The following is a 14,116-nucleotide window of genomic DNA, read 5'->3' on the forward strand; positions in this document are numbered from 1 at the left end:
CCACTCTATGTTACTTTAATCTACCCTGCCCCACTTCACTCTACACCACCTCACTCTACTCAATCTACCCTACACCACTGCACTCTGCGCCACTCTATGCTGCACCACTCTACACTGCACAACTGCAATCTACTATAACCACTGCACTCCACTTTAGTCAAAATCAAAGCATTCTATGCCAATCTATAATGCACCACTGCTCTATAAGCTTCTCTACAGCATTATATGCCAATGCACTCTACATTACTACACTCTGTGCAACTGATCTCTAAGCCACTCTATGCCACTTCTCTATACTCTATTTTACTGCAGTTTGAATCACTCCCCCTCTACGCCACTGCACTCTACCATGCACCACTCCACGTCACTTCACTCTAAACCCCTCTACCCTGCAAAACTGCACTCTCCACCACTGAACTCTACATCACTGCACTTTACTCTGCACCACTCTGAGCCAATGCACTGTAAGGCACTACACTGTACTCTGTATTGATCCACTTTATGCCACTGCTCTCTTCACCAACGCACTCTAGTCTACTCTGCAGCACTGCACTTTACGACACTGCATTCTATGACATTGTCACTGCACTCAACGCCATTTCACTCTAGTCTTAAACAATCAACTCTACGCCACTGCACTCTATGCCAGTGCAATCTACCCTATGCCACTTTACACCACTCTATTCTACACTACTGCAATCTACATGACTTTACTCAAAACTAATACACTATACGCCAATGCACTCTGCACCAGTCTACTCTGCACCACTGCACTGTACGCCACAACACTTTACTCTGCACTCTACTTTAAAGCATTGCACTTTACGTCTATGAACTCTACGCACCACTGTACTCTTCGCAACTGCTCTCTACACCACTTTATTTTGCACCATTCTACTCTACACCACTTTGTGCCACTGCACTCTACTCTGCACCACTCTACGCCAGTAAACTCTAGTCTACACCACCCTACTCTATGCCAATGCACTCTACCCCACTCTACTATGCACCATGTTCTTCACCACTGTATTCTTCACCACTCCAGTCTGCACTACTCCACTCTATGCCAATCCATTCTACGCCAATGCACTCTAATCTGTGCCAATCCACTCTACTACAGTGCACTCAATGCCACTACTCTCTGACACTCTACTCTACCCCGCACCACACCACTTTGAAACAATCTACTTGATGCCACTGCACTCTAAGCCACTGTACTCTACGACGTGCCACTCTATTCCACCCTGCGCCACTCCACGCCAATCTATTCTCATGCACTCTACACCACTTTACTTAAAACCAATGCACTCTATGGCAACTACTCTGCACCACTGCACTCTACACCATTACAGCTAGGCCCCTCTATTCAACTCTGCACCATGATACTTTACGCCACTGCTCTCTACACTACTCACTGCTGCTGAGCTGTACACCAATGCATTTTACAACACTGCACTCCACTCCAACCTATGCCACTGCACCCTACTCTACTCTGCAAAATTGCTCCCTCCGCCACTGAATTCTATGCTACTCTGCACCACTCAACTCTACGCAAATGCATTTTACGACACTACACCCTGCATCACTCCAGTCCATGCGACTGCAATCTACTTTGCCCCACTGCTTTCCACGCCCCTGCACTCTACAACTATGCACTCTAACTTGTACCACTCTACTCTACCCTGCACCACTCCACTCCACTCCACTTCTTTGAAACACTTTATGCGACTCTACTCCACCCTGAGCTACTGCACTAAATGTCATTGTCCTCCACAGCACTGCAATCTACACTGCATCACTACACTCTGCGCCACTGCACTCTACATCATTTTACTCAAAACCAATTCACTCTTTGCCAATCTACTCTGCACCTCAGTACTCTAAGTCACTTCACTAGACCACTCTATGACAAGCTACTCCTTTAAAATCTACTCCACTCTACAACACTCTACTCCACTCGATGCCTCTCAAAGACACTCTACTCCACTTTGCCATTCCGCTCTCCTACACTACTTCATTCTATGCCACTTCACTCAACGTCAATCTACTTCATTCTATGCCACTTCACTCAACGTCAATCTACTTCACTCTATGCCACTTCACTCAACGTCAATCTACTTCACTCTATGCCACTTCACTCAACGTCAATCTACTCCGTTCTATGCTACTGTACATCACTCTACTCCACACCGCAACACTCCACACCGCAACACTCCACACCGCAACACTCCACACCGCAACACTCCACACCGCAACACTCTATGCCCCTTTACTGCCTCCACGACACTTCATAACAGGCACTCCACTCTACGCCACTCAACACTACTCCACTTCACAACTCTCTACACCACTCTATTCTATGCCACAGCATTAGACACTACTCCCCTTTATGGCAATAACTTCTAGACATGCTGAACAGCAGCCACCATGGTGTACAACACGCCAAAAACATACTGACAAAGCTGAAAGCTCTTGCATAGGCAACACCTATTGGTTTTGTCAATGCTTGTTCAGAAACCTATCAGTGTTTTACTATTACAGTTATTCACATTGATATAGGGCCCAATATGGACCCGTTTCAATGTCTGTTTTTAAGTGCGACAGGTTCCCCTGTGACACAGAGGGACCTTGCCCACTTAAACCCTGTCCTATTTCCTCCCACTCTGCTCCCTATCACACATGCATACTAGAATAACCTCATATACATAAAGGTTCCAGAACTTTAAAACAGATTATCTTTCTTATTTTTAAGGCATACCTTCCACTAATAATTGAAAATGTTGCTTGCACAAACAAGGATTCCTAGTGTTACATGAAAAATTCTGTTTGGCAAGTTTCACTTACCGGGAGGAAGTCAGAAGCTTTCAGCCCAGCAGGTTCTGTCCGGGTGTTGGAGATAATTGGAGATTCAGGAACCCGTTCATTAGGAGTAGAGGATGCTATAGGAGCCTGTTGCAGATGCTCTGGCTAAGAGGCAGAAGGGAGAATGAGTCCCAACACACAAAGAATAACAAAGGTGATCGATTTGAGGTGTCTGCAAGGTTAAAATAGGCACCTAAACAAGATGAATACATTTATGTATTAAATATTTTATTGAGCATAGGCAAAGAAATGCACCTCTGAGACATCTGTAGGGGCCGTCCCCACTCCAGGGAGGCCTAGGCAGCAACCCCACTGACACCCAACACGAGGCCAGCGGGAACATCGTCTTGTTAACACAGCAAGCCGCCTACAACCCAACTGGGCCGGCCGCGTCATAAGAGGTGCTACAACGGTGCAAGCTAATCAGTGCTAGCATAACTTAAGAAACAAAGAACTGGAAACAACCCCCCTACCCTTCCCACCCCAGCCCTCCCCTCTCCTTGTCCATTTCCGGGATTGCTCTATCGGTCGTGTTCCGCCACTAACAGTCAGTAGGCGCTGCGCGCGCAGGGCCCGTGCGCTTACGGGTGTGAGTCTTGGTGTCTGGGAGAGGTGTTTCTGCCAGGCGTAGCAGGCGCAGGTAGCGTGGGCAGCTCACCTCCCGAAACTCCCCGGTAAGCAGGGCGAGGAATGGCCGCCAGAGTTCCGCAAATTCCGCCCCCCTCCCAGCTGCCGCCAGTGATAGTTTCTCCATCCCCAGGATCGCCCAAAGCCGGTGAAGCCACCCCAATTGCTGTGGGGCCTGAACCGCCCTCCAGTGGGCCACAATGTTTTGGACCGCAGCCCCAAGCGCAAGCGCGATCAAGCGTCCTCTCCAGGATTTCAGAGGGTATGTGAGGGCGTTTGGGAGGCCTAGAAGAATGTATGCTGGGAAGCGCGGCAGTTGTGTGTCTAGATGTGCATCTATGAGGTCCAGGATAGGGTCCCAGTAAGGGCGCAGCGCCTCACAGCTCCACAGTAGGTGTTCCAGAGTACCCAATCCCCCACACCCCCTCCAGCATCTGTCACTTATTCGGGCATCCCATTGATGTAGTCTCTCAGGGGTGTGGTACCAGTATGTGGCTACCTTAGTCAATGTCTCGGTAAGCCCGGTATGGTGCGCCGAGTGTCTGGCCCTATGGTAAACCCCTTCCCATTCTTTCCGAGTGAGCTGTCTCCCCAGGTCCCTTTCCCACCGGACTTGTCCCGCGTTGTACGAGTGTGCCTGAGTGAGAAGGAGCTGCTGATATAGATCTGAAATCAATTTCTTGTCCGAGGTGCGTGTCAGCAGCCACCGTTCGTAGGGTGTGAGGTGCCGTTGGGCCCCGGGCTGGATCGAGGGGTGAAGCACCCAGTGGCGCACCTGCAGGTATTGCAAGCGTTTCGATTCGGCTACGCCGTAATCCGCCTTGACCTGCTGGAACGGGAGGATCCCCTTGACGTCGAACATGTGTCCCGCCGCTCTACAGGGTGTCGCCCGCCACGTCGTGAATGCTCCGGCGTCCAGGCCCGGTGAGAAGTCTGGGTTTCCAAAGATGGGAGTCATAGGTGAGGGGAAGGTGGTCAGCCCCTTGGCCACAGCCACTCTGTCCCACACCCGCAGGGCGGTACTAGTGATTTCAGAGGCGTACAGGTTAGGGGGACGGTGTCGGCGCGGTAGGAAAGGCACACCCTGGAGGGTACGGCCGGCCACGGCCTGGTCCAAGAAGAGCCAGTGCTTGCCGGACTCCAGCTGGAACCATTCCACAAAGGTGCGCAGCTGTGCTGCCTGGAAGTACAGGGTGAGGTCGGGCACGCCGACCCCCCCGTTCGCCGGGGGCAGAGCAGCAAGAGTGTGCTTAAATCTAGGTCGCCGGCCATTCCAAATGAACCGCGACAGATCCGATTGGGTCTGTTGAAGCCAACCCTTCGGGGGGTTCACGGGGAGCGTCTGGAACAGATACAGGATCTGCGGTAGCAGTGTCATCTTGATTGCGGCAATTCTGCCCAGCCATGACAGTGTAAGTGGCCTCCAACGCCGGAGCTGCTCCCGGAGCTTGAGTGTGAGGGCCTCGTAATTGACTCGCGCAGTGCCCCGGACAGTAGGAGCCAGGCGAACGCCTAGGTACGGGACGGTTGCGTCCGACCATTGAATCTTGAATTCCGATTTAATCTCGGCCACCACGTCTGGGCTCAGGGAGATGTTCAGGGCTTCGGATTTGGCTTCGTTGATTTTAAACCCCGAGGCCAGGGCAAAGGTGTGGAGTTCCACAAAGAGAGCACGCAGGGATTGCATCGGGTCGGTAAGGGACAGCAAGACGTCGTCAGCGTACAGGCTGATCTTGTGCGTGTCGGCCCCAAATTTGATACCAGAAATGCGAACGTGCTGCCGCACTCTTTAAGCCATCGGCTCCATGTACAGCGCGAATAGGAGCGGTGACAGAGGGCAGCCTTGGCGCGTGCCTCTGCCAATGTCGAACCTCGGGGAGGTATGGCCGTTCACCCTTACCGCGGCGTTGGGCCGGCGGTAGCAGTTGAAGATGCGATGGCGGAGTTTCTCCCCAAAGCCGAAGCGGCGGAGGGCCTGATCGAGGTACGGCCAATGCACTCTGTCGAAGGCTTTCTCCGCGTCGATGGTGAGGAGCATGCAGCCGGGTTTAGTGCGCGACCCGGCCTCAATGAGGTGCAGCACCCGCCTGGTGTTGTCGCTGGTCTGCCGTTGAGGGATAAAGCCCGCCTGATCGGGGTCTATCAGCTGTTGCATATATGGTGCAATGCGGCTCGCTAGTATGCCAGTGTAGAGCTTCAAGTCTATGTTCAGTAGCGAGATGGGCCTGTATGAACCGCAGGCTGCCGGATCACGGCCCGGTTTGGGAATAACGGAGATAGACGCCTCCAGTAGGTCCGGGTGTATGGCACCAGGCGAGTCAAATGTGTTAAACAGGTCGCGCAAGAGAGGGGCAAGTTGCTGACAAAAGGTCTTGTAAAATGCCGCGGTATAGCCGTCGGGTCCCGGGGATTTCCCCACCTTAAGGCGGGCAATAGCCGAGATGACCTCCTCCAGGCCTATGGGCCGCTCCAGAAAGTCTGCTTGAGCTGGGTTAAGGGTGGGGAGCTCCGCGCCCTGCAAGTAGGCCGGACCAGCATTGGGGTCCAGGTGATCTGCGTCGTAGAGCGCCGCATAAAAATTGCCGAAGGCCGCCGCAATTGCCGCGTCCTCTGTAATCTGGTCGCCGTTGGCCGACCGGAGAGAGCGCACATGTTGCCAATGAGTCTGCGCCCGTAGCCTGCTCGCCAGGAGCCTCCCGCAACGGTCGCCCCCGGTGTAGTAGGCGTGTTTGAGACGCATGGCGGCGTATTCCGCCACGTCCTGATCCAAGGCCGCCAGCATCTTCCGTTCGGCGCACAACTGTCGCCATGCTCTGGCCGCCCCTGTGCGCTGGTGCATCTGCTCCAGTTCTGCCACCCGTTGGGTAAGCTCGGCACGCTTCAGCGCCCTCTCTTTGTTATTGGCCGTGGCGATGGAGATGATTTCCCCGCGCAGGACTGCTTTGAGGGCCGCCCACTGGGTGGCCTTCGTGGTGTCATCATTGGCGTTGTGCTCCAGAAAGTGGCGAATCGCGGCTGTGAGCCGGGTCTGGGTGTCGGGCAGCTGTAGGAGACCGTCTCGCAGCCTCCAGTGGCGTTGTGGAGCTGGCATGGCTCCCACCCGAAGCGTCGCCACCACCGGGGAGTGATCCGAGAGTGCGGCCGGCAGTATCTCCACTCCCTCGACCTGTAACGCCAGTTGAGAGGAGCCCAGAAAGTAATCCAGTCTCGCATATGTTTTGTGTGCCGCCGAGTAATACGTGTAGGCAGTGGTCAGGGGGTGTGTGTGTCGCCATAAATCGGTGAGGCCCAAGTCTGCTAAGTGTGCATGCCCTGCTGCCGTGAGTGCCCCTACCTGCCCGGATCTTTGGCCTGAGCGGTCCGCTGTGTTATGAAATACGATGTTGAGGTCCCCCCCCAGCAGCAAGTGAGTGTGTGTGGTGGATGTAGCGGTCTCTAGAGCTGTATGTAAGAACCTTTCCTGCCCCTCATTCGGGCCATAAACAGAGCCCACTAGTAAGGTGTGGCCTGCAATTTGGAAGCTATAGAGCAGAAGCCGCCCTTTAATTTCGGCCTCTTTCTGGAGAACCTTTCCCTCAAAGGATTTAGCCACTAGGATCGCCACCCCCGCCGCTTTCTTCAGGGAGGATGAGAAGAACTGCCATGGAAAAGCGCGGGATTTGAGCCTATGCTGGTCGCTGCGCAGGAGATGTGTTTCTTGAAGAAGGCAGATATCCGCCTTAGAGCGTTCGAGACATGATAGTATCGCCCTGCGCTTGTTCGGACTGTTGAGGCCCCGCACATTAAGCGTGAGCACTGTGAGATGTCGTGGCATGTCTGGGATAGTGAGAAAGACGCCAAGCCCACCCGGAGGCCGTGACCGTAGGCCAGCGGGTCGCGGAAGATACTGCGCCGGGAGCCCCGTCGGCCCCTCCCGTGATGTCAGCACCCCCTGGACAAGGAGAGCCCCCCCGCCCCTCCCCCCTCACCCCCCAACTCCCCCCCATCCCCGACAGCCCCCCCCAGTCCCTGCTCAACCGGAGCAACCTCCCCGCCTGGATCCCCCCTTCCCTCGGTGCAAACGCTTCCCATCCAACTCCCCGTGCCCGCCCCCCTACCCAACCCGTCTCCCCAACCGGCAAAAAAATGTGGTCCAACATTGTCCCAGGTCCAGGCACGTGGCCGCTGGACCCGTGGTAAGGTAAGTCCGTAGAGTGGGGGCAGTGGTGGCGTCGCAAGCAGGCCGGCCCGCTCGAAGCACTCCGCCACAGACGAAGAGACAGAGGCACCATCAGGGAAGACCAAGGAGCGCTCTGTGCGCGCCCCCGCCGCCGGACTAGATTAGCCCGAACCAACCATGGCTTGTGGAACCAGTGCGTCGCTCTCCCAGCGGTCAGCCCTTGTTTGCCGGCACCAGGCCCTGCGCCACCGTTTCCACCGCAGCCCTCTGCCCCTCCTCTATCTCAGTCGCCGCGGGGCGTCTCGGCTTGCGTCTGCGCCGTTGCTGCTGCCAGCGACCTGGGCCAGCCTCGCTAGAAGTCTTTTCTCCCGGTGACCCATCGTCGACCACCGGTTCCTCCAGGCCCAGCACGCGGCAGGCGTCTCTGAGGGTGCGCGGCTGATGGAGGACGTTGCCAAGCCGAAACACCAGGCGGAAGGGGTGCCCCCAGCTGTAGGAAATGTTGCGCTGTCTCAGTTCCGCCGTTACTGGCCGAAAGGTGCGCCGTTTCTCTAGGGTAAGTGCAGCCAGGTCCTGGAAAAGTGCCGGGGAATGGTCGCCGAAGGTGATACTCTCCATGCGGCGTGCCTTGCTTAGGATCTCCTCTTTTGTCCTGAAGTCCTGTACGCACACCAGGATGTCCGGCGGGTGCGTTGCATCGGCTCTCGGCGGGCCCGTCCGATGGGCCCTGTCTAGTCGCAGGGGGGCGTCCGCCTGTCGGCCCAAGATGTGGTTGAAGAGACCCTGTGTGAACCGAAAGAGGTCCTCCGTGTCCGGGGCCAGTTTCACTCCTCGGATCCTGATATTATGCCGCCGGGAGCGGTTCTCCAGATCCTCGGCATGTGTCTGGAGATCCACCTACTGGTCATGGATGCGGGCCAGCTCCTGCCTTAGGGCATCTATTTCGGCGTCCCGTGTGTCGCTCTTCGTTTCCAGGTCTGCCACTCTCTCCCCTATGGCATCGGTGTCGCGGCGGACCTCTTTGATCTCGTCCTGGAGCTCTTTCTTTAGGGCATGGATGTCCTCTCTCAGCCCAGTGAACAGGGACTCCAGAAAGGACCGCGTGACTGGAGCCTCGGGGTCCGCTCCCCCAGGGGGCGACGAGGCCACCGGCTGCTTGTCCGTGTCTCCCCGGGGATTTGACCCCGCGGGGCCATTCCGCTTCCCCATGGTAGGGGGGGGTGAAGTGATCCTTAATGGTGCGGTCCTTCCTGGGCCTCCCGCCGGACATACCGCCCCAGAGCCCCCCGCCGCGTCCGCCGGTATCTCCTTCTGCCGGCCGCAGATCGATCCTCGGGCCTTGTGGGCGCCGCTCCGGGGCCGGGACAACCAGTGCAATGTGAGTGGCACCTCCGCGTTCCTCCTAGCCCTCCGTCACCCAGGGTGAGCGGTGTGGTGTCGCTGTTCCACGAATCCGCAGCGGGGCACCGTGGGGGCCGCGTGATGGGTGCAGTGGAGCCGGGTCCAGAGGACAAGGCGGGAAGCGCCGGCCAGGCCAGGCGGGAAGCTGCCCAAGATGGCGCCCGCGGCACACCGCGTTGTCCTGTCCAGAGGGTGGGAGCTCAGTATGGTCACAGGGGCCTCCTCGCAGCAAGGGGCCCGCTCGCCTTCGTGGGGGCCGCGGTCGGGAGGGCTCGGCTACCTGTGTGGGTGTCCCCAGCGTCAGCGCCACCACGACGGGCAGGTTAAGAGTTCTCGTGCTGTCCCGCCACGTGCGGGGCCCCCGTGGATCCTCTCCGCGCCCCCCGCGCCGACAGGCCACCACCTCTCCCGTTGGAAGTCTAGGCGCGCAGATTCAGCCAAGGATTGGGGCAGTGCTGCAGGCGGGGACCGGTGGCCGCGGGTGCCACGCTGATAGGCCCAGCGCTGGTGGATCGTGGTCTCGGTCGCCCCAGACTGCCGCCGGGTTGTGCCGTTAGAGGACGTGCCTGCGGGGGTGCCAGCCGGCCTCCGCTGTCTCCCCGGTGGTCCCACGTGAAAGGGAGTCCGCTGGGCCGAAGGGGGTGGGGGCCCCCTCCACCGCCGCTTCTCACCTCCTAGTCCTGGGTTCCCCCGCTCGACCAAGGCCGGGTCCGTAGTGGACCACCACCGGCTAGGCACTCCGACAAGCTGCAGGTCAGCGAGGCGAGCCCGCAGAAGCCCCCGACAGGTGATCACGGGGGCCTCGCGCTCAGCAGCGCGGGCCGGGCTCGCCATCGCAGCAGCCGCCGGGCACTGGCACCTTCGACTCGGCGTGCAGGCTCCACCCCTCGCGGCCTCGCTGTCTCGCCGCGCTCCTTCCAGGCCCTCAGCGCCACCAGGTCTCCGGGCCGGGTCCAGCCGGGGTTCCGCGCCGGGAACCGGCCGTACAGCCGTCCTGCACCCCCCCACAGCAATGCTGGCCTCAGGCCCGCCGGGGAAGTGCTCGGTTCAGGGCGTTTGCTGGGAAATATGCTATAGTTAGCGGCCGGCGGCAGGAGCTCCGACAAAGCACGTCCGCTCACGCCGCCATCTTGGCCACGCCCCCAGATGAATACATTTAAAAACCGCATTATTGATTTAGCTCTGATAATATCTAGGACACCCATTGCTATCTATGAGAAATCGCTCCATGCCCCTGTAGAACACCACAAGTGTTTGCAAGCGAAATACACCACATCAAAGCGCATCAATTTCAAACCTGGGAGAACTGCAGGCAGCTCTGGTTGCGGAATCTTGCAGTGTTTTCCAGAGAGACCCATGTATTTTATTGGAGTGGTTTCCATATACCTTGTATGATCTAAATGACAATGTCACTACCAATGTGATCATCCTAACAAAATCTGCTCCTACCCTCCAAGGAATTAGCTAATACACCATAACTGATGGCTTCCCACTAATTTCCACCTGATAAGGCCACACTAACTGTCTCCCTAAAATAAACATGGTAGACACCATAGGCAGTTCACCAATCAATTATTGATTACAACATTTCACATGACTACTCAACTCAATAACACACTAGAGCTTCCTAGAGACCTATCATCCCAAATGAAACATCCCAGAAGACCTCAAATCCACCTGGCCTACCTCAAGTGACCTTCCATTTCTCAGTGGACTAGCCCACGTGTATCCTATTCCAGTCACCTTAGCTAAAACTTAAATTTCAGCTGCAATACAATCTGTTTATTGGTGTGACAAAATTGTATAATTTTGGCAGATCATCCTACAAGATGAGACACCATAGAAGCCTATTGGTTCTGCCAGCCTAATATCAACTGGGAGACAGGCTATTCAAATTGCTAACCGCAGAACATTTGAAGATCGCAGCTACTCAAACTGAGCTGGGATGGTGCAGTGAGCTAAAAAACGGTGATGGATCAAGCCCTGATCTTTGGACTGGGTAAGAGTGGTCTGCTTAATTCAGACACTCTGTTCATCACCACCCCCTTTTCTGAATCATTTTTGTCCACCATAAGTGTGGAAGGGTATACTCAGATGTGAGTCCCTAGCTCATTGCACCATCAGGATTCAAGCAAGCCGGGCCGAAGACGGCTGAAATGCCAGAAACCGGTCCCCGGTAGCTTGTTTCCTTCCCAGTATAAGAATTGGCTTGGTAGTTTGGTCTGCCCTGTTCCCATGATGCACTGGGCCAGGGTCAGACTAATTTGCATATAGCCAAGTTCTGAGCTGGGATGGTGCAGTGAGCTAAAAAACGGTGATGGATCAAGCCCTGATCTTTGGACTGGGTAAGAGTGGTCTGCTTAATTCAGACACTCTGTTCATCACCACCCCCTTTTCTGAATCATTTTTGTCCACCATAAGCGTGGAAGGGTATACTCAGATGTGAGTCCCTAGCTCATTGCACCATCAGGATTCAAGCAAGCCGGGCCGAAGACGGCTGAAATGCCAGAAACCGGTCCCCGGTAGCTTGTTTCCTTCCCAGTATAAGAATTGGCTTGGTAGTTTGGTCTGCCCTGTTCCCATGATGCACTGGGCCAGGGTCAGACTAATTTGCATATAGCCAAGTTCTGAGCTGGGATGGTGCAGTGAGCTAAAAAACGGTGATGGATCAAGCCCTGATCTTTGGACTGGGTAAGAGTGGTCTGCTTAATTCAGACACTCTGTTCATCACCACCCCCTTTTCTGAATCATTTTTGTCCACCATAAGCGTGGAAGGGTATACTCAGATGTGAGTCCCTAGCTCATTGCACCATCAGGATTAAAGCAAGCCGGGCCGAAGACAGCTGAAAGGCCAGAAACCGGTCCCCGGTAGCTTGTTTCCTTCCCAGTATAAGAATTGGCTTGGTAGTTTGGTCTGCCCTGTTCCCATGATGCACTGGGCCAGGGTCAGACTAATTTGCATATAGCCAAGTTCTGAGCTGGGATGGTGCAGTGAGCTAAAAAACTGTGATGGATCAAGCCCTGATCTTTGGACTGGGTAAGAGTGGTCTGCTTAATTCAGACACTCTGTTCATCACCACCCCCTTTTCTGAATCATTTTTGTCCACCATAAGCGTGGAAGGGTATACTCAGATGTGAGTCCCTAGGTCATTGCACCATCAGGATTCAAGCAAGCCGGGCCGAAGACGGCTGAAATGCCAGAAACCGGTCCCCGGTAGCTTGTTTCCTTCCCAGTATAAGAATTGGCTTGGTAGTTTGGTCTGCCCTGTTCCCATGATGCACTGGGCCAGGGTCAGACTAATTTGCATATAGCCAAGTTCTGAGCTGGGATGGTGCAGTGAGCTAAAAAACGGTGATGGATCAAGCCCTGATCTTTGGACTGGGTAAGAGTGGTCTGCTTAATTCAGACACTCTGTTCATCACCACCCCCTTTTCTGAATCATTTTTGTCCACCATAAGCGTGGAAGGGTATACTCAGATGTGAGTCCCTAACTCATTGCACCATCAGGATTCAAGCAAGCCGGGCCGAAGACGGCTGAAATGCCAGAAACCGGTCCCCGGTAGCTTGTTTCCTTCCCAGTATAAGAATTGGCTTGGTAGTTTGGTCTGCCCTGTTCCCATGATGCACTGGGCCAGGGTCAGACTAATTTGCATATAGCCAAGTTCTGAGCTGGGATGGTGCAGTGAGCTAAAAAACGGTGATGGATCAAGCCCTGATCTTTGGACTGGGTAAGAGTGGTCTGCTTAATTCAGACACTCTGTTCATCACCACCCCCTTTTCTGAATCATTTTTGTCCACCATAAGTGTGGAAGGGTATACTCAGATGTGAGTCCCTAGCTCATTGCACCATCAGGATTCAAGCAAGCCGGGCCGGAAACGGCTGAAATGCCAGAAACCGGTCCCCGGTAGCTTGTTTCCTTCCCAGTATAAGAATTGGCTTGGTAGTTTGGTCTGCCCTGTTCCCATGATGCGCTGGGCCAGGGTCAGACTAATTTGCATATAGCCAAGTTCTGAGCTGGGATGGTGCAGTGAGCTAAAAAACGGTGATGGATCAAGCCCTGATCTTTGGACTGGGTAAGAGTGGTCTGCTTAATTCAGACACTCTGTTCATCACCACCCCCTTTTCTGAATCATTTTTGTCCACCATAAGCGTGGAAGGGTATACTCAGATGTGAGTCCCTAACTCATTGCACCATCAGGATTCAAGCAAGCCGGGCCGAAGACGGCTGAAATGCCAGAAACCGGTCCCCGGTAGCTTGTTTCCTTCCCAGTATAAGAATTGGCTTGGTAGTTTGGTCTGCCCTGTTCCCATGATGCACTGGGCCAGGGTCAGACTAATTTGCATATAGCCAAGTTCTGAGCTGGGATGGTGCAGTGAGCTAAAAAAACGGTGATGGATCAAGCCCTGATCTTTGGACTGGGTAAGAGTGGTCTGCTTAATTCAGACACTCTGTTCATCACCACCCCCTTTTCTGAATCATTTTTGTCCACCATAAGCGTGGAAGGGTATACTCAGATGTGAGTCCCTAGCTCATTGCACCATCAGGATTCAAGCAAGCCGGGCCGAAGACGGCTGAAATGCCAGAAACCGGTCCCCGGTAGCTTGTTTCCTTCCCAGTATAAGAATTGGCTTGGTAGTTTGGTCTGCCCTGTTCCCATGATGCACTGGGCCAGGGTCAGACTAATTTGCATATAGCCAAGTTCTGAGCTGGGATGGTGCAGTGAGCTAAAAAACGGTGATGGATCAAGCCCTGATCTTTGGACTGGGTAAGAATGGTCTGCTTAATTCAGACACTCTGTTCATCACCACCCCCTTTTCTGAATCACTCAAACAGTAGCAGCAAGATCATTCTATTTGACTTGCACTGTAAGAGTCAAAACCTTCTCAGTGGGGAATCTTAGCGGAATAGCACCCATCATCCATTTATGGTACTACAAGAAAGGCTACTCAGTCAGTAGTCCATTCCAGGGAGAATAGACAATGCATGGTCAACAAGCAAACAATCCCAGACCTTTCGCCCAGTAACAGACATGAGAACATCCAAATGAGGTCGGTCGTCTATGTA

The 14,116-nt window shown here is 54.6% G+C and overlaps 1 protein-coding gene across 3 annotated transcripts in view; it reads right to left on the bottom strand.

Annotated features, from left to right (window-relative positions):
- The window catches only part of KATNB1 (katanin regulatory subunit B1), a 633,244-nt gene that overhangs the window by 130,659 nt on the left and 488,469 nt on the right, over window positions 1–14,116 (bottom strand). For all 3 annotated transcript variants that reach the window (XM_086945006.1, XM_086945005.1, XM_086945004.1), the window contains one exon: window positions 2,845–2,967. In XM_086945006.1, the coding sequence (XP_086801132.1) occupies window positions 2,845–2,967 (123 nt within the window). The remainder of the gene's footprint in view (window positions 1–2,844; window positions 2,968–14,116) is intronic.

Source organism: Lissotriton vulgaris, chromosome 12 (assembly GCF_964263255.1).
Source record: "Lissotriton vulgaris chromosome 12, aLisVul1.2, whole genome shotgun sequence".
NCBI lineage: Eukaryota > Metazoa > Chordata > Amphibia > Caudata > Salamandridae > Lissotriton > Lissotriton vulgaris.